Source organism: Oncorhynchus clarkii, chromosome 11 (assembly GCF_045791955.1).
Source record: "Oncorhynchus clarkii lewisi isolate Uvic-CL-2024 chromosome 11, UVic_Ocla_1.0, whole genome shotgun sequence".
NCBI classification, from domain to species: domain Eukaryota; kingdom Metazoa; phylum Chordata; class Actinopteri; order Salmoniformes; family Salmonidae; genus Oncorhynchus; species Oncorhynchus clarkii.
Genome location: NC_092157.1, coordinates 35,381,479 through 35,400,102, shown reverse-complemented (window position 1 = coordinate 35,400,102; position 18,624 = coordinate 35,381,479). Strand labels below are relative to the sequence as shown.

The window sequence follows — 18,624 nt, the reverse complement described above, 5'->3', positions numbered from 1 at the left end:
CTCGGGAGCCCAAAATCCCCTGCTGAATCTGAAATGTTCTTTCAGAACAACATTTTATTTTACTTTCTCTGTATTATTTGTTTTCAGATGTTCCATTCAACTTGGTTCAACTGCTCTGATCATTTGAAACTTTTGTGTTCAGACAGTGAGATTCTAGTTTACTTTCCCCTCAACTGGCAGTGGTTGCAGCATGGCTCTGTTCTCTTGTGCTTTGTCTTTCTCGTCTGCGTTTGTGGTAAATGAAAGTCGTCACGTTACACTGTGAATCATCACTGTATTTCCTGCAACTCATAGATTAATGGGTTTATGGTACGCAAGCTTTGTTTCCTGGATCTACTCGGCAACAGAGATTACCGTGTCTTGTGATTGGCTGACCTTAGATCCTTAAACTTTTGACCTGATAGCTTTCAGATGATGATGACCCTTTTGAATCAAGGGGAGATTCTCATTTAGGAAAAAGACCGTCCTCTCCTCGAGTCTTCCGTCATCTCTCCTCCGTGACCTGGAAACCGATAAGTGGTTGAGTGCTCGACAAGTGTCTATCGTTATTAGGTGAACGGAGGAGTCTGCCTCTGTCCTCGATTGCTTCCTCCCGTGGAGTCTCCTTAGCTGATCTGCCACACCCCTTTGAATCAGCTGTTTTTTTCTCGGAGGAGAAATGCATGCACACATTTTAAAAACAATGTTAATTGTCCTTTTAACTCTAAAATGAATTATTACCACTTCACACATTCTCATTTCATATAAGTGCATTTGTTTCCATGTTTCCTCTCGTCAATTACCATTGCCATTTTTCAAAGGAGGAGAGGACAGTGGAGTTATCAAAACCAATTGACAATCTCCCAAGAATGGCCCATCCCTTTGCTCAGCAATACAATAGGCAGCCATTTTACCCCTTCAACTCAGAGAGGACTGGACAATCAGACAATAATAAGTAATTTGATCTTCACTACTGGCAGTGTGATCCACAGGTAGACACCATGAACTACGTGGGCCAGCTGGCAGGCCAGGTGCTGGTGACTGTGAAGGAGCTGTATAAGGGCATCAACCAGGCCACGCTCTCCGGCTGCATCGACGTGGTGGTGGTCAGACAGCCTGACGGGACCTTCCACTGCTCCCCCTTCCATGTACGCTTCGGGAAACTTGGCGTGCTGCGCTCCAAGGAGAAAGTGGTGAGTTTGTGGATAACTGAGGAAGAGAGAATAAGAGGGGTGGGGGTATAGTCAAGCAGAGCTTCCTCAAACTGTAAGCATAACGCACATGGCCAAGGATGACCTCACCCCCATATGTCCCAAATGGCACCCTATTTCCTCATACAGTGCACTACTTTTGACCAGGGCCCATAAGACTGGTTAAAAGTGATACATTTGGGATGCATACCTTGTTGCTGTATTCCCCATTATCTTTGGCCGCTTGATGTCGACAACCTTTGCCCAGGTCTGTCATGGCAGTTTAGTATGACAGGGTTGCATGTCTTTGTTACCCTCTGTCACATGCATAACTGGCATGCAATTATGGCCCTTTCATATTGCTGTGTGGAGGTGCTTCTGCCTGACACAGATCCAGGTATTAACCTTCCTCCTGAGAGAGGAGAGTGAATAGGGGGAGGACAACCAGGCTAGCTCATCATCCCTGAGACACTTGTATCCCAAATGGCACCCTGTTCCCTATTTAGTGCACTACTTTTGACCAGGATCCATTAGGTCTCTGGTCAAAAGTAGTGCACTAAATAGGGAATAAGATGCCATTTGGGATGCTGGCAGGAACACCTCTCTACTGCTTCTGCTACCGTTAGCCTCAGTCACTATGGCAACCCAATTTTAGATTTGCCTCTGCATAGCGAAGGGGAGAGCTGGCCTTCTATACAGTACAGAGAGGAATGTAATGAAACAGTGTGGGAGGATTGACCCATCATCAGGTAGTGGATTTGTTGATAGTGCTATCTTTTATAAGATCCTTTTGGAAACTCGTATAGCTACTCCACTGGTTGCATTATTGATGGACAGAAAACATTTCCCCCTCAAATGTCAAATGTCTCTCTTTTCTCTTTACCGAAACAGACCATTAATACTCTGTCTGCATCCCAAATAGATGTTTAGCCTGAGCCTCCTCAGCCTGACTAAACTAAGGCGGTATCAGTATCCCTCCTTAGAGCACCTTTTTATGTTATTTTATTTTATTTCACCTTTATTTAACCAGGTAGGCCAGTTGAGAACAAGTTCTCATTTACAACTGCGACCTGGCCAAGATGAAGCAAAGCAGTGCGACAAAAACAACAACAGAGTTACACAAACAAACGTACGGTCAATAACATCAAAGAAAGGAAAAATAGAGATCTGTGTCCAAATGTAGAAGAGTAGGGAGGTAAGGCAAGACATAGGCCCTAGACGCAACATTCATGACAATTAAGCATTCATACTAGAGTGATAGATGTGCAAGTAGAGATACTGGGGTGCAAAAGAGCAAGAGGATAAGTAACAATATGGCAATGAGGTAGTCGGGTGTGCTATTTACAGATTGGCTGTGTACAGGTATAGTGATTAGTAAGTTGCTCTGACAGCTGATGCTTAAAGTTAGAGAGGGAGATATAAGACTCCAGCTTCAGAGATTTTTGCAATTTGTTTCTGTCATTGGCAGCAGAGGACTGGAAGGAAAGGTGGCCAAAGGAAGTGTTGGCTTTGGGGAGGACCAGTGCAATATACCTGCTGGAGCGCCTGCTGCGGGTGGGTGTTGCTATGGTGACCAGTGAGCTGAGATAAGGTGGGGCTTTACCTAGTAAAAACGTACAGATGTCCTGGAGCCAGTGGGTTTGGCTATGTATTGAGGGCCAGCCAATGAGAGCATACAGGTTGCAGTGGTGGGTAGTATATGGGGCTTTGGTGATAAAACGGATGGCACTGTGATAGACTACATCCAGTTTGCTGAGTAGAGTGTTGGAGGCTATTTTGTAAATGACATCGCCGAAGTCAAGGATCGGTAGGATAGTCAGTTTTACGAATGTATGTTTAGTGGCATGAGTGAATGAGGCTTTGTTGCGAAATAGGAAGCCGATTCTAGATTTAATTTTGGATTGTAGATGCTTAATGTGAGTCTGAAAGGAGAGTTTACAGTCTAAACAGACACCTAGGTATTTGTAGTTGTCCACATATTCTAAGTCAGAACCGTCCAGAGTAGTGATGTTAGTCGGGCGGGAGGGTGCAGGCAGCAATCGGTTGAAGAGCATGCACTTAGTTTTACTAGCATTTAAAAGCAGTTGGAGGTCACGGAAGGAGTGTTGTATGGCATTGAAGCTCGTTTGGAGGTTTGTTAGCACAGTGTCCAAAGAAGGGTCAAATGTATACAGAATGGTGTCGTCTGTGTAGAGGTGGATCAGAGAATCACCAGCAGCAAGAGCGACATCATTGATATATATATATATATATACAGTGCCTTGCGAAAGTATTCGGCCCCCTTGAACTTTGCGACCTTTTGCCACATTTCAGGCTTCAAACATAAAGATATAAAACTGTATTTGTTTGTGAAGAATGGGACACAATCATGAAGTGGAACAACATTTATTGGATATTTCAAACTTTTTGAACAAATCAAAAACTGAAAAATTGGGCGTGCAAATTTATTCAGCCCCTTTACTTTCAGTGCAGCAAACTCTCTCCAGAAGTTCAGTGAGGATCTCTGAATGATCCAATGTTGACCTAAATGACTAATGATGATAAATACAATCCACCTGTGTGTAATCAAGTCTCCGTATAAATGCACCTGCACTGTGATAGTCTCAGATGTCCGTTAAAAGCGCAGAGAGCATCATGAAGAACAAGGAACACACCAGGCAGGTCCGAGATACTGTTGTGAAGAAGTTTAAAGCTGGATTTGGATACAAAAAGATTTCCCAAGCTTTAAACATCCCAAGGAGCACTGTGCAAGCGATAATATTGAAATGGAAGGAGTATCAGACCACTGCAAATCTACCAAGACCTGGCCGTCCCTCTAAACAGTCAGCTCATACAAGGAGAAGACTGATCAGAGATGCAGCCAAGAGGCCCATGATCACTCTGGATGATCTACAACTGAGGTGGGAGACTCTGTCCATAGGACAACAATCAGTCGTATATTGCACAAATCTGGCCTTTATGGAAGAGTGGCAAGAAGAAAGCCATTTCTTAAAGATATCCATAAAAAGTGTCATTTAAAGTTTGCCACAAGCCACCTGGGAGACACCAAACATGTGGAAGAAGGTGCTCTGGTCAGATGAAACCAAAATTGAACTTTTTGGCAACAATGCAAAACGTTATGTTTGGCGTAAATTTGTCTTCCAACAAGACAATGATCCAAAACATAAAGCAAAATCTACAATGGAATGGTTCAAAAATAAACATATCCAGGTGTTAGAATGGCCAAGTCAAAGTCCAGACCTGAATCCAATCGAGAATCTGTGGAAAGAACTGAAAACTGCTGTTCACAAATGCTCTCCATCCAACCTCACTGAGCTCGAGCTGTTTTGCAAGGAGGAATGGGAACACATTTCAGTTTCTCGATGTGCAAAACTGATAGAGACATACCCCAAGCGACTTACAGCTGTAATCGCAGCAAAAGGTGGCGCTACAAAGCATTAACTTAAGGGGGCTGAATAATTTTGCACGCCCAATTTTTCAGTTTTTGATTTGTTAAAAAAGTTTGAAATATCCAATAAATTGATTCAATGATTGTGTCCCACTTGTTGTTGATTCTTCACAAAAAAATACAGTTTTATATCTTTATGTTTGAAGCCTGAAATGTGGCAAAAGGTCGCAAAGTTCAAGGGGGCGGAATACTTTCGCAAGGCACTGTATTTATATATATATATACACACACAGAGAAGAGAGGCGGCCCGAGCATTGAACCCTGTGGCACCCCCATAGAGACAGCCAGAGGTCTGGACAACAGGCCCTCTGATTTGACACACTGAACTCTATCAGAGACGTAGTTAGTGAACCAGGTGAGGCAGTCATTTGAGAAGCCAAGGCTGTTGAGTCTGCCGATAAGAATACAGTGATTGACAGAGTCGAAACCCTTGACCAGGTCGATGAAGATGGCTGCACAGTACTGTCTTTTACCGATGGCGGTTATGATATCATTTAAGACCTTGAGCGTGGCTGAGATGCACCCATGACCAGCTTGGAAACCAGATTGCATAGTGGAGAAGGTACGGTGGGATTCAAAATGGTCGATCTGTTTATTAACTTGGCTTTCGAAGATTTTAGACAGGCAGGGCAGGATGGATATAGGTCTATCACAGCTTGGGTGTAGAGTGTCTCCCCCTTTTGAAGAGGGGGATGACCGCGGCAGCTTTCCAATCTTTGGGGATCTCAGACGATACGGAAGAGGTTGAATAGGCTAGTAATAGAGGTTGCAACAATTTCGGCGGATCATTTTTTAACACAAACACAGTCAAGGAGGAGGCTGATGAACTCGTGGATACCATTTTTACATCTCTGTCCAGTATGAAGGAAGTTAGAGGTAGTTTCGCAAGACAATGCTAACTAGCATTAGTGCAATGACTGGAAGTCTATGGGTATCTGCTAGCATTGGCTCGCGGAACTACTTGTAACTTCCTTCATTCTGGACACATACACATGGTATCCATGAGTTCATCTGACTCTGGGGAAGTAGATAATGGGCCTCATTACCAAAATCACAAAGTATCCCATTAAGCTTAACAGTAAACACTATGATGTACTGCAGGCAGGTCATCTGTTGGCCCAGTTTGCATTCAGGAACCATAGCATAGTGTTAGCCTAAAAAAAAGTGTTATTTTGAGCTTGCAAGCACACAATAATAATAAGTACGCCTATGCCCAATATCTAGAGTGGTCTTGCTGAATTAAGCAAGCACACTATAACATTGTTTATTAATGCCTTGGTTTGTTACTGGATGTTATTGTAAAGTGTTGTTTTGAGAATGTTTGATAAATTCAGTCATACCTTCTCATGTGGTTACCAGGCCTCAGTTAAACGGCAGTTTCGCCTAATAATTCAGTTGCATCTTCCAGTTAGTACACTACCGGCTGTATACAGTATATCAAGCATCTTCGAATAGGAGTGCCCCCTCCCCTGTCCATGTAATCTTATGGGCAAAACTGATCCTAAATCAGCACTTCTGGTCTGAGATGCTTGATACCTATGGCCCCAGAGTTCCTCCATAAATCGGTGGCTGACCTTTCCATTACCTCTGCAGATTGACATTGAGATCAATGGAGAACCAGTGGAGCTGCACATGAAGCTGGGGGACAACGGAGAGGCCTTCTTTGTTCAGGAAACGGAGCAGCATAATGTGAGTTATTTTTATTGGTCAACCACTGTTGACACAGCTTATTACTGACTATGTATCCCAAATGGCACCCTATTCCCCCCCAAAATGAACTTATTTTGATCTAAAGTAGTGCACTATGTATGGAATAAGGTGCCATTGGGGATGCATTCTATAACGTAAACTTGTGACTCATCTCTCTTTTTGTCACCCCATCCCAGGAGATCGTCCCTGCCCACCTTGTGACTTCGCCCATCCCAACAGAGGAGGCTCTGTGGAGAGGCAGAGAGTCTAGAGCTGGAGGGTCGGGTCTGGAGGGTGGGCTGCAGCCCCCTCAGGGGTGCTCAGAGGACCCAGCCTCCTCCTCTGCCACCCTCCTCCCCCCCAGCACCACAGCAGGGAAAAAGAAGAAGAGACGCAGGAGGAAGCACAAAGCAGATCCCCGGAAGGAGGAGCAACAGACCCCTACTGCTTGTGGGGAGGAGGTCTGTGAGCTGAGCTCAGACGATGAGCACGGTGGCACACACAACAGCAGGTAAATCCATAGAAGTTTGGGTACCTACAAAATGGTACCTTATTCCCTACATGGTGCACTGCTTTTGGCCTATGGGCCTTGGTCAAAAGTAGTGCACTACTGTATGTAGGGAATAGGGTGCCATTTGGTATGTATTCTGGGTCTGGGTGGGTCTGCTCTGCATAGTGTGTAGTGTTAACCCTGCGGTTAATGGTGTGATGTTCTTTACCTCCTCAGGGCCTCTTCGTTCTCTACAGTGAAGGACACAGTGGAAAACAGGCAGCACCCCACCCTCCACTCTCTGGACAGATATCCTTTCTCTGATGGAGACTGGTCTACTGGCGGCAGCCTCAGGTATGACCCCCTCAGTCAGTCAGTTACTTATTAACTTCTTATTCAAATATTTACACAGATCATACACACAGACAGGATCATTGGAGATTTTTGGTTTCTTAGGATTTGACAAAACCGATACTAGGGCTGGGGAGTCAATCCAAGGCACGTTGTGGGGCAGCGCACTGGACAACCGTCAATGCACCTTTTAAAGGCGCAATGTCTCTGACATTGGCTCAAGCAAAAATGACCTTAAAAGGTGTGTTGCCGGCTGTCCAGTTTGCTGCTCTGTAACATGCCTTGGTATCAATCCTGGCCCTAGGTAGATTTAAATTGAAGTGCTACGACAAACGTATACACAGCTCCACAGGCCGTTTTTTTAAACATGTTCTCTTGTGTTCAAAGTGAATGTATTGGGAGTTTTTTGTTGTTGATTTCAGCAGATCCTCAAGATCCCTGTCCGAGCCCATGTCTCCAAAGAGCGACTCTGAGCTGATGGTGAAGTCATCAGAGAGCATGCTCAGAGCAGAGTCACACATGCAGTGGTCCTGGGGAGAGTTCCCAGAATCCACCAGGGTAAGGCCTGGGTCTTGCGTCTCAAATGGCACCCTATTCCCTATATAGTGCGCAACTTTTGAACAGAGCCCATAGGCCACTATTGGGAATAGGGTGCCATTTGGGAAGTATAGACTGTATGTCCTCCATCTCAGAGATGGAAACATGCCAGAATTGTCATGACATGAATATACCCATTCCCACTTATTTCATATTGTCTCTCTTTATCCAGGTCTGTAAGAAAGAGCGCTCGGAGCTGACTAAGACGGTAACTATAACTCCATCAGAGAGCACCCACTTCAGGGTCATCTTCAGCTCTGACGCCATTGGGGTGGAGGCAGGGGGCATCCACAACACTCTGGACCCTGTGTGTGGACCTGCCATCGTCAAACCAGAACCCCGGACTCCCAAACAAAGTGCCCTCCATAGCTCCAAACACCACCCACCCGACTCTCTATCTGAAACCCATTGTCCCCCCCAACCTGAACTGTGTCCCTTCAAACTAGAGCCAGGTGCTCTCACAGCAGAGCCCTATCCCAACTCCACCCCCCTTCTGCCCAAGCCTGAGCGTAGGGCTCGTTGGACCTCCACTCCCCCCAGTGTGCTTGGTTCCAGCCGGAGGGACAGTGGCTCTGCTGCCTGTGGGGCCAGCCGCATGGCCGGGGACCTGGGGCCCATTGGCTCCAAGACTGACTCCCCGTCCAAGAGGAGAGGTACTAATTGTGCAGTGTAAAAGCAACCAAGCTTATTTAAGAAACCACATCTAAAGTATAGCCCTCTGTTGTCCATGACAGCTGGCATGAACCAAGTCTTCACAGGACCTTTATGTCCCCTATTTGATTTTGTGTCCCCTATTTTAAGAACCCCATAGCGTTGTCACTTCAGAATGGTGTGATGGCAACAGAGAGGAAATTACTTATTCATGAGCTCAGACAGTGTTATTGACTAACGTTACACCCAGACAGTGTTTGGTAGAGCAGTGTTTTAGAATACAATAACAGGAAGGAAGTGGTTTGCTTTGAGGTCTCAAATGGCACCCTATTCTCAATATAATTAACTACATTTGACCAGGACCCATAGGGCTCTGGTAAAAAGTAGTGTGCTATAATAGGCAATAGGGTGCCATTTAGGATGTACCCTCCGTCTGAATGGGGCTTTACAGAATGCTTAGAGATTTCCCAGAAGTGAAAAGGGTGAACAACAGTATTTGTGAATGGTTTATAATGTTTATAAGAATGTGAACGTTGATGATTTTTGTGAATGTTGACGGTTTCTCTGTGACGAAGGTGTGAGAAAGAGGAGTCAACACCAGGGTCCTGAGGATATTTACCTGGATGACCTGAACGCTATGGAGCCTGATATTGTTGCACGCTACTTAGGTCCCAAGAGGTAACTCATCATGTCTTTCATCGCATGTATTGTAGCCCTATTCCCTTTATAGGCACCCCGTTCCCTTTATAGTGCACTACTTTTGACGAGGGCCTGTATTCTGTTGTAGTGACTGACCAGTCTGTGGTTATGTCTGTGTGTTGCAGTGAGTCCGAGGCGGTCCCTAAGCACTGGGTAGAGGTGGGCCGGCGCGATGGGTCCCAGTCTCCCCAGTCTGTGGGCAGTGCAGCGGCCGACAGCGGGACCGATTGTCTGTCTGACTCGGCTGGGGATCTACCAGATGTCACCCTGTCTCTCTGTGGAGGGGTCGGAGAGAACTCTGAAATCTCCAAAGGTAAGGTTTCCTACTCTGTGTAAGTGTTACATTATAGTGACTAGTGCTGTTTCCCAAATTGCACCCTATTCCCTAGTATAATGCATTGCATTTGACCAGGGCCTGTAGGGAATAGGTTCCATTTGGGATGTAGCCTAGGACCTTGATAAGTACGCAAATCATAAACTAGTACACTATTACTCACTAATGCCACAAATAATAATAAGACTTATGATAATAGTGATGCAAATGCTTTGATTTTTTTTTATTGCAGAGAAATTCATGGAGCACATCATCACATATCACGAATTTGCTGAAAATCCAGCAATTATTGACAATCCCAATTTGGTGGTTAGAATTTCAAACCGGTGAGTCGTTACAGCCGTCATACTCATACTAATTCATCTTACTACATTGTACTAATTCTTAGACTATGACATTTTGAACAGAAGATCACAATTAGATTTCCTTGAACTTGAAACTTATCACAATTATTTGTATTACACACATACAATATACTTTATATGGACTTAGTTTGCAAAACATTAAGAACACCTGCTCTTTCCATGACATAGACTCACCTGGTGAATCCAGGTGAAAGCTATTGATGTCACTAGTTAAATCCACTTCAATCAGTGCAGATGAAGGGGAGGAGACAGGTTAAAGAAGGATTTGTAAGCCTTGAGGTAATTGAGACATGGATTGTGTACGTGTGCCATTCAGAGGGTGAATGGGCAAGACAAAAGATTTGTGCTTTTGAATGGGGTATGGTAATAGTTGCCAGGCGCACTGGTTTGAGTGTGGCAAGAACTGCAACGCTGCTGGGGTTTTCACGCTCAAAAGTTTCCTGTGTGTATCAAGAATGGTCCACCACCCAAAGGACATCCAGCCAATCTGACACAACTGTGGGAAGCATTGGAGTCAACATGGGCCAGCATCCCTTTGGAACACTATCGACACCTTGTAGTCTGAGAGAAAATGGAGAGAAAAAGGGGGTGCAACTCAATATTGTGTTTTATACACGCCATATATATAAATATAAATGCAAAATGTGACAATTTCTAAGATTACTGAGATTACATATCATATGAGGAAATGTTTAATCAGCTTCTTGATATGCCACACTTGTCAGGTGAATGGATTATTTTGTCAAAGGAGAAATGCTCACTAACAGGGATGTAAACCAAAATCTGAGAGAAATAAGCTTTTTGTGCGTATGGAACATTTCTGGGATCTTTTATTTCAGCTCATGAAACATGGGACCAACACTTTAGATGTTGCCTTGCATTTATATTTGTGTTCTGTGTGTATATTTACACACTGAGCAAAGCTGTCATCAAGTCAATGGGTGGCTACTAATAATCTCAGATATAAAATATATTTGCATTTGAACACCCTTTTGCTTACTACATGATTCCATGTGTTATTTCATAGTTTTGATGTTTTCGAATGTTTCCAACTTTTGTCTGGTACTGTTTGATATTTATTTCTATCTATCTATATATATATATATATATATATATATATATATATATATATATATATACACACACACACACAGTGCCTTGCGAAAGTATTCGGCCCCCTTGAACTTTGCGACCTTTAGCCACATTTCATGCTTCAAACATAAAGATATAAAACTGTATTTTTTTGTGAAGAATCAACAACAAGTGGGACACAATCATGAAGTGGAACGACATTTATTGGATATTTCAAACTTTTTTAACAAATCAAAAACTGAAAAATTGGGCGTGCAAAATTATTCAGCCCCCTTAAGTTAATACTTTGTAGCGCCACCTTTTGCTGCGATTACAGCTGTAAGTCGCTTGGGGTATGTCTCTATCAGTTTTGCACATCGAGAGACTGAAATTTTTTCCCATTCCTCCTTGCAAAACAGCTCGAGCTCAGTGAGGTTGGATGGAGAGCATTTGTGAACAGCAGTTTTCAGTTCTTTCCACAGATTCTCGATTGGATTCAGGTCTGGACTTTGACTTGGCCATTCTAACACCTGGATATGTTTATTTTTGAACCATTCCATTGTAGATTTTGCTTTATGTTTTGGATCATTGTCTTGTTGGAAGACAAATCTCCGTCCCAGTCTCAGGTCTTTTGCAGACTCCATCAGGTTTTCTTCCAGAATGGTCCTGTATTTGGCTCCATCCATCTTCCCATCAATTTTAGCCATCTTCCCTGTCCCTGCTGAAGAAAAGCAGGCCCAAACCATGATGCTGCCACCACCATGTTTGACAGTGGGGATGGTGTGTTCAGCTGTGTTGCTTTTACGCCAAACATAACGTTTTGCATTGTTGCCAAAAAGTTCAATTTTGGTTTCATCTGACCAGAGCACCTTCTTCCACATGTTTGGTGTGTCTCCCAGGTGGCTTGTGGCAAACTTTAAACAACACTTTTTATGGATATCTTTAAGAAATGGCTTTCTTCTTGCCACTCTTCCATAAAGGCCAGATTTGTGCAATATACGACTGATTGTTGTCCTATGGACAGAGTCTCCCACCTCAGCTGTAGATCTCTGCAGTTCATCCAGAGTGATCATGGGCCTCTTGGCTGCATCTCGGATCAGTCTTCTCCTTGTATGAGCTGAAAGTTTAGAGGGACGGCCAGGTCTTGGTAGATTTGCAGTGGTCTGATACTCCTTCCATTTCAATATTATCGCTTGCACAGTGCTCCTTGGGATGTTTAAAGCTTGGGAAATCTTTTTGTATCCAAATCCGGCTTTAAACTTCTTCACAACAGTATCTCGGACCTGCCTGGTGTGTTCCTTGTTCTTCATGATGCTCTCTGCGCTTTTAACGGACCTCTGAGACTATCACAGTGCAGGTGCATTTATACGGAGACTTGATTACACACAGGTGGATTGTATTTATCATCATTAGTCATTTAGGTCAACATTGGATCATTCAGAGATCCTCACTGAACTTCTGGAGAGAGTTTGCTGCACTGAAAGTAAAGGGGCTGAATAATTTTGCACGCCCACTTTTTCAGTTTTTGATTTGTTAAAAAAGTTTGAAATATCCAATAAATGTCGTTCCACTTCATGATTGTGTCCCACTTGTTGTTGATTCTTCACAAAAAAATACGGTTTTATATCTTTATGTTTGAAGCCTGAAATGTGGCAAAAGGTCGCAAAGTTCAAGGGGGGCGAATACTTTCGCAAGGCACTGTATATTTTTTCTTTACAGATATTACAACTGGACATTGGCAGCTCCGTTGATACTGAGTATGCAAGCTTTCCAGAAGAACCTGCCCAAGGTAGATCACAAGTTATGCATTAGAACTGTATGTTCTAACTTCAACATTTTGTGCGTGTACTCATAAATACTTCATCTCAGGCCACAGAAGAGGCGTGGGTGAAGGAGAAGATGCCTAAGAAGTCTGGCCGCTGGTGGTTCTGGAGGAAGAGCAGCGTCAAACAGGTAGGAAATGCATCTCAAATTGCACCCTATTCCCTATATAGGGGTTCTGATCAAAATGAGTGTACTACATAGGGAATAGGGTGCCATTTGGGACGCACTACAGGGTGTTCTTGCAGTACGCTTTAGGTCCACTGGTATTGATACTTTGTAGTTCTCATAATGAAATTGACCCTAGCTGAACTACTTTCTGGATACTATGCTTCGTCAACTTGAACAGATGGTTCATGGTGTTCCCCCTCTTTTTCTTCATGCCTCTGTTTGTGTGGGCAGGAAATAGTTTCCATGTTAATCGCATTGGATTTGTTTTAATTTCCATTGTAAATGAGCCTAATCAAGTCAGAATGAGGAGAACCATGTGCTCATTGTACTGCATGACTATAGGAAGGAGTTGTTTAATGTAAAAATGGGCAGTAATTACACTATAAATCATTGAATAAATACTCAAATCAATGTTGATATGATGATCCGTTATGGGGTAATTAATGTCTGCTCCTCTCGCCAGTCTTCAGAGGCCAAGCTGGACAGACAGGAGTCCCTGTCAGAGACACACAGAGACACAGAGAGCCCTGTCCTTGATCAACAAAGTCCAGCAGTCCCACAGTGAGTCAGCCCAGCACCCTGTCTGTCCCCCACCACCAGCCCTGGCATTGTTTCACAAGGGGAAGCCCAATTAGTCACACACTGATGTCACCCTCCTCACCCATATTCTTGACACCAACAAATGACAAACTGGATTAGCTCTTGGACAGTAACTCATCGGAAGTCCCCCTGAGAACATGCATGAGGCACAGTAGTAAATGAAGCTGAATGACAATTCAGATTGTTGGGACACTGCCCTCTAGTGGCAACATCTACAAGTTCTACTCACTCAACTACTCACATCTTTACTCATATTAGTTTAACCTTAGACTGTTTTTAGGAAGTCTGATGTTGAAATGAGGTTGTTGTTATTTGGAATGCAGGCAGAAAGCAGCAGCAGACTCCTCCAGTGATGAAGAATCTAAAGAGCTGAATGCACTGGCGCCTACTGAGCGTGTGCAGACAGAGATTTCAGCACCAACCGGATCACACTCCTACAAGAAGTCTCTCCGCCTCTCATCTGACCAGATAGTAAGAGCCACGTTCATAACTTATGAAGTTATATTACCACAGAGTTGGACAGAGTGCACATCGCTGCATCCTTGCCATAATGGCTTCTCGGGCAGCGCCAATGAAGGCTTTTGGGGGCAAGTGCACCCTCTCTCCTAATCTGTATTATAGCACCTGTCAATACCCAGCAGATATTTGGAAAACCATTTGCTGTCACTGTCACGCACCACTTCATCTCTGTCTTCTCATAGGTGAGTCTGAAACTTAGGGAGGGGCCTAATGACGTCACCTTCAGCATCACCACTCAGTACCAGGGCACGTGTCGCTGCGAGGGCACCATCTACCTGTGGAACTGGGATGACAAAGTCATTATCTCCGACATTGACGGCACCATCACCAAGTAAAGTGGCTTTCAATGCTGTTGAACTACATTACCAGTGTTACATTCTCCAATAAGAAAACAAAAATACTTTGGCTCAACAGAAAAATGGTACAAACATGAGCCGCGGACAACCAAAACGAAACAGGTGGGGTTTTAAAATGGGTTCTGAAAGGCATACAAGTGGGTGCCTACTGAGTGCCGGCCAAGCAAACTTGAGTAGGGTCTTAATCATAGAGATAGAGAACTCATTTTTACATCTGTTTTTTTACATTATAGCGTCTGGGACAGCATGGCCAGCGCCATTGAGGCTAGAACCCATAGGAATCCCCACCCAGTTGACTACTTTAAAATGGCAGAAGCCTTCAATGGCTCTGCCCATGCTAAAATGGCTTTTTGGCCACTTTAAAGCCTCCATCATTCTCTATGGTCTTAACACACCAACCATGGACACCCACTAGATTTTCCCAGTAACAGACAAGCTAAAACAAAAGTAAACCCACACCAACTTGGGTTAGGGACTGAAAATAAATGTGTAGCCAAACAACCAAACAGGGGAGATGCAAGATAAAAGGCTTTGTTTATCAGCTTAAAGAGAACAAGCTAAAAAAAATAGCACATGTGAAACCTCTTCTGACTAACGAGGACGACAAGTGCAACCCATCCTGATCAATGAGTAGGATTCCAATCGGAGCGTGCCACACCCACACAGAATCATCCTTCGAAATTCACTTTGAGAGAAAAACCAAAAGCCTGTAACACCACTCAATGTCAACTCCTACTGTCTGAGGCTGTGTCCCAAATGGCACCCTATTCCCCTCTTAGTGCACCATAAGGCCCTGGTCAAAACTAGTGCACTATATAGGGAGTTGGATTAAGGTCCTCTCCTGATCTTTTAATCTCACAGTTTGTTTGTTTGATACTGGAGGTCTGTCTGGTAATCAGATCATGATTACACTTAATTAATCAGTTCTTAAGTTATTATTATAATCCTGTAAGGCATTCACACTAGCTAATTCCTCCAGGTGGTGAATCTCGTTTTGAAGCCTGACAAAATGCTTATTTTCTTAGGTCAGATGTGTTTGGCCAAATCCTCCCTCAGCTTGGAAAAGACTGGACTCATCAAGGCATCGCTAAGCTCTACCACTCAGTGCATGAGTAAGTAGGCCCCAGGCCAGTGGCTGTATGTGTAAAGTGTCTCAGTGAGAGTACTGATCTAGGATTAGGGCCTCTATTCAATCTGTATCGTGGAAAAAGCAAAGGCAATGTTCCCACGTTAGCGGCGGCTGCATTCAAGTTAAACGCTGTGTATATTGGAAATGACTTTTACATTTCTATTGCGCAATCTGTAACGGTTCAGCGATCCAGACTGAATAGAGCCTGTTCTTATTTATTATCTGAAAGGCGAAACTGATCCTAAATCAACTCTCCTACTCTGAAGCATTTGATACATACGGCCCCAGAGCTACCGTTTCTGACCTTCACCACTTATGCATGACTATTCACATTCTTGTTCCACATAAAAATACATTCCAGTAGCTCAACAATTCGAGTGAGTGGCTAGGATAATGATCCAATGTAGGCTCTATGTGCATGTTGAGGTTGCAGTTACTTCAGTACGCATGTCTACTGTCTTCAGGAATGGTTACAAGTTCCTGTACTGTTCGGCGCGGGCCATCGGCATGGCCGACATGACCAGAGGGTACCTGCACTGGGTGAACGACCGGGGTACCATCCTGCCTCAAGGACCCCTCATGCTCTCCCCTAGCAGCCTCTTCTCTGCCTTTCATAGGTAAAACTGACCTTTCCTTTCTCACTTGGTCAGTCTGTTTATTATTGTAATACAGTCATATGGTTTAGTATAAAGATGTATAGAAACTGCTTCTCCAGTAGAAATGCGCAATCAGGTCAATTGAAATGAGTGATGTCATGGCGACGTTGCCTAGCTAAGTTCATGCGCAGAAACACGCCATTGGGTTTAACGGTTGTCTCGCGTCGAACTGCGCATGTGCAGGCCGTCATGTCAAAGGCACTCCTTTGACGGTCAATGTTAACAGTCCAGGTGGCCATTTGATTAATTTTCCAGCATATTATGGCTTGGGGGTAGAAGCTGTTGGGCATCTGGGTTTAGAAACTCTGATACAGTTATGATGGTGTTGCAAAATTGATTGATTTAAACATTGTAATAGTCTTGTTATATGCTTACATTTCAAGCATTTTATTTTACTTTAAACTTCTTTAAGGGAGGTAATTGAAAAGAAGCCAGAGAAGTTCAAGATTGAATGCCTCACAGACATCAAGAACCTCTTCTACCCAAACACACATCCCTTCTATGCAGCCTTTGGAAACCGAACAAATGTAAGCTTTGTTTTATCTTGTAATTATATACCTAATTTTGAATATCAGAATAGGGGGACTGTTAAGATGACTCTTCCATTTTTGGCTCAGGATGTGTTTGCCTATAAGCAAGTGGGTGTCCCTGTGTGTCGGATATTCACAGTCAATCCCAAAGGAGAGCTCATCCTAGAGCAATCAAAAGGCAATAAAACATCGTAAGTAGCTACTTTGCAGGTCTGTTTATCTGTCTGTATGTCAGTTGTGTGGGTTTCTTTGGAAGTATTTGGCTCCGGCGTAAATTACCTTCAAAGTCAAGTGCAGTGCATTTGTCGACCATGTGCCTTTGAATTCCGACCTTGGTCAGTAAGTAACTGTTATCTAACCCCTTGCCTGTCTCAATGTAGGTACGGCCGACTGAGTGAACTGGTAGAGCACGTTTTTCCTTTACGCAGTAAGGAGCAGAGCGCCACCTTCAGTTTCCCAGAATTCAGTTCTTTCTGCTTCTGGAGACAGCCAATCGATGACGTCTGTCTTGAGGAGCTGCTCTGAGACAACCAATCACTGAAGTCGGTCTTCAGGAGCTGCCCTGATTCTGATTGGACAATTCCCACAGCTGTGGTATTATTTTCATGTATTAAGGTAGTAATTAACAGACACTTTGGTACGGTAGATAAACTTTGTTTTTTGGATGAAAAAAAAAAAACACTTGAAATCAACCTCAAATCGGCATAGGCAATATTGTGTGTTGCGTGATAATTTCATGGCTCTTTCCGTGATTGCTTGCACTTCCTTAATATCAGCTTTGATGACTGTATACTATGCGTCTACTGATGCTGATGCTTACTCAATTGTTTAGTGCTCCCCAGGTACAAAAGCACTCGTGAAGATATCAATAAGAACTGCCTCACATAATACACATAGGCATACATTCTAACAGACTGTACAGCCTTACAATGTGAAGAGAAAGAAGGCCAGCTTAGTTGTAAGGTTAGTTGATTATTTGGCTTGAGTGTTAATGCTGACTTTTCACTTCTCATTTGGTTCAGTCTGCTTATAATTATAACAGTTATGTTGTTGCAATATGGTTAGATGTTAATTTGGAGAATCACGCTGCTTGGAAAGGCCTTAACTTACAGTGCATGCTAAGCTTTAACTGAGATTGTTCTCTGAGCTGCCAGTGGAACTGGCACAAGTCTTAATTGGTAGAGATGTAATATATCTGAGCTGGCTCAATGTTTAAGACATACGGACAGGTAGCTGTAGTCAGGTTAAAGGTGAAGGAAGCACTTTCTAAAGTGTAGATGTTGCTCACACACACACCCAGCACGGGAGATTTTGGATGGAGACGGACTAATTTGCACTGAAAGCACAATTACAGTATTATGTTGAAACTTTTAGCCGACATTTTATGGGTTACCTTTACAATGTTTATGAAATTAATTATTCTTCATTGGATATATTTCTGTTATAGCTTGGGTTAGTCTTGTATATTTGGAACTAATATTTAGGTTTAGTTTGGCATCCTCGTTTGGCTGTTGTATGTGATGGTGTTGCAGAGTTCCTCGGTAAAGATGTCATTCTTTCTATGAAAGAGCTATTGTGTGTGTGTGTGGAAGAGTTATACACATCCTAACGCTCTGGTATTTGTAGTTCTTTTCAGCAGCTGCTTGGATCGTGATCAGTGTATCTGTTAAGAGATTCATTTCCCACTTCTCACTCTTTCCAATCTCAAAATGCCTTTTTGCGTGTGTCACCGTGTACATTGAAGTGTGTGTTTTGGGATACGAATGGTTACCACAAGAATAAATACATTCGAAGATTCCATGCAGATGTCTGGTGTGAGTTTTAGAAAAGCTCTTCATCTAGCTAAGCTAAAAACACAGCGTGACATTTTGCTCCGAGACCTTCGTCGGATAAAGATGTGTTAGAATGGAGAGTGTGGCACCAACTTCTGATACATCATTCCATTATTTAAATGAGCACCTCCTACTACTGTTTGAAC

At 43.4% G+C, this 18,624-nt stretch overlaps 1 protein-coding gene across 3 annotated transcripts in view; it reads left to right on the top strand.

Annotated features, from left to right (window-relative positions):
• LOC139420465 (phosphatidate phosphatase LPIN2-like) overlaps nucleotides 1-18,444 on the top strand; it is a 37,996-nt gene extending 19,552 nt beyond the window's left edge. The window contains exons 2-20 of one of the 3 annotated variants that reach the window (XM_071170643.1): nucleotides 972-1,172; nucleotides 6,211-6,306; nucleotides 6,504-6,817; nucleotides 7,034-7,150; nucleotides 7,570-7,705; nucleotides 7,917-8,397; nucleotides 8,971-9,073; nucleotides 9,220-9,407; nucleotides 9,661-9,754; nucleotides 12,584-12,653; nucleotides 12,734-12,817; nucleotides 13,320-13,417; nucleotides 13,780-13,927; nucleotides 14,158-14,306; nucleotides 15,357-15,443; nucleotides 15,925-16,077; nucleotides 16,529-16,643; nucleotides 16,734-16,837; nucleotides 17,027-18,444. In XM_071170643.1, coding sequence (XP_071026744.1) covers nucleotides 981-1,172; nucleotides 6,211-6,306; nucleotides 6,504-6,817; nucleotides 7,034-7,150; nucleotides 7,570-7,705; nucleotides 7,917-8,397; nucleotides 8,971-9,073; nucleotides 9,220-9,407; nucleotides 9,661-9,754; nucleotides 12,584-12,653; nucleotides 12,734-12,817; nucleotides 13,320-13,417; nucleotides 13,780-13,927; nucleotides 14,158-14,306; nucleotides 15,357-15,443; nucleotides 15,925-16,077; nucleotides 16,529-16,643; nucleotides 16,734-16,837; nucleotides 17,027-17,171 — 2,874 coding nt within the window. In that variant the 5' untranslated portion in view covers nucleotides 972-980 and the 3' untranslated portion in view covers nucleotides 17,172-18,444. Of the gene's footprint in view, nucleotides 1-959; nucleotides 1,173-6,210; nucleotides 6,307-6,503; nucleotides 6,818-7,033; nucleotides 7,151-7,569; nucleotides 7,706-7,916; nucleotides 8,398-8,970; nucleotides 9,074-9,219; nucleotides 9,408-9,660; nucleotides 9,755-12,583; nucleotides 12,654-12,733; nucleotides 12,818-13,319; nucleotides 13,418-13,779; nucleotides 13,928-14,157; nucleotides 14,307-15,356; nucleotides 15,444-15,924; nucleotides 16,078-16,528; nucleotides 16,644-16,733; nucleotides 16,838-17,026 lie in introns of all 3 variants that reach the window. The other 2 variants (XM_071170644.1, XM_071170646.1) reach the window with 2 other exon arrangements.
• The last annotated feature ends 180 nt before the right edge of the window (nucleotides 18,445-18,624 follow it).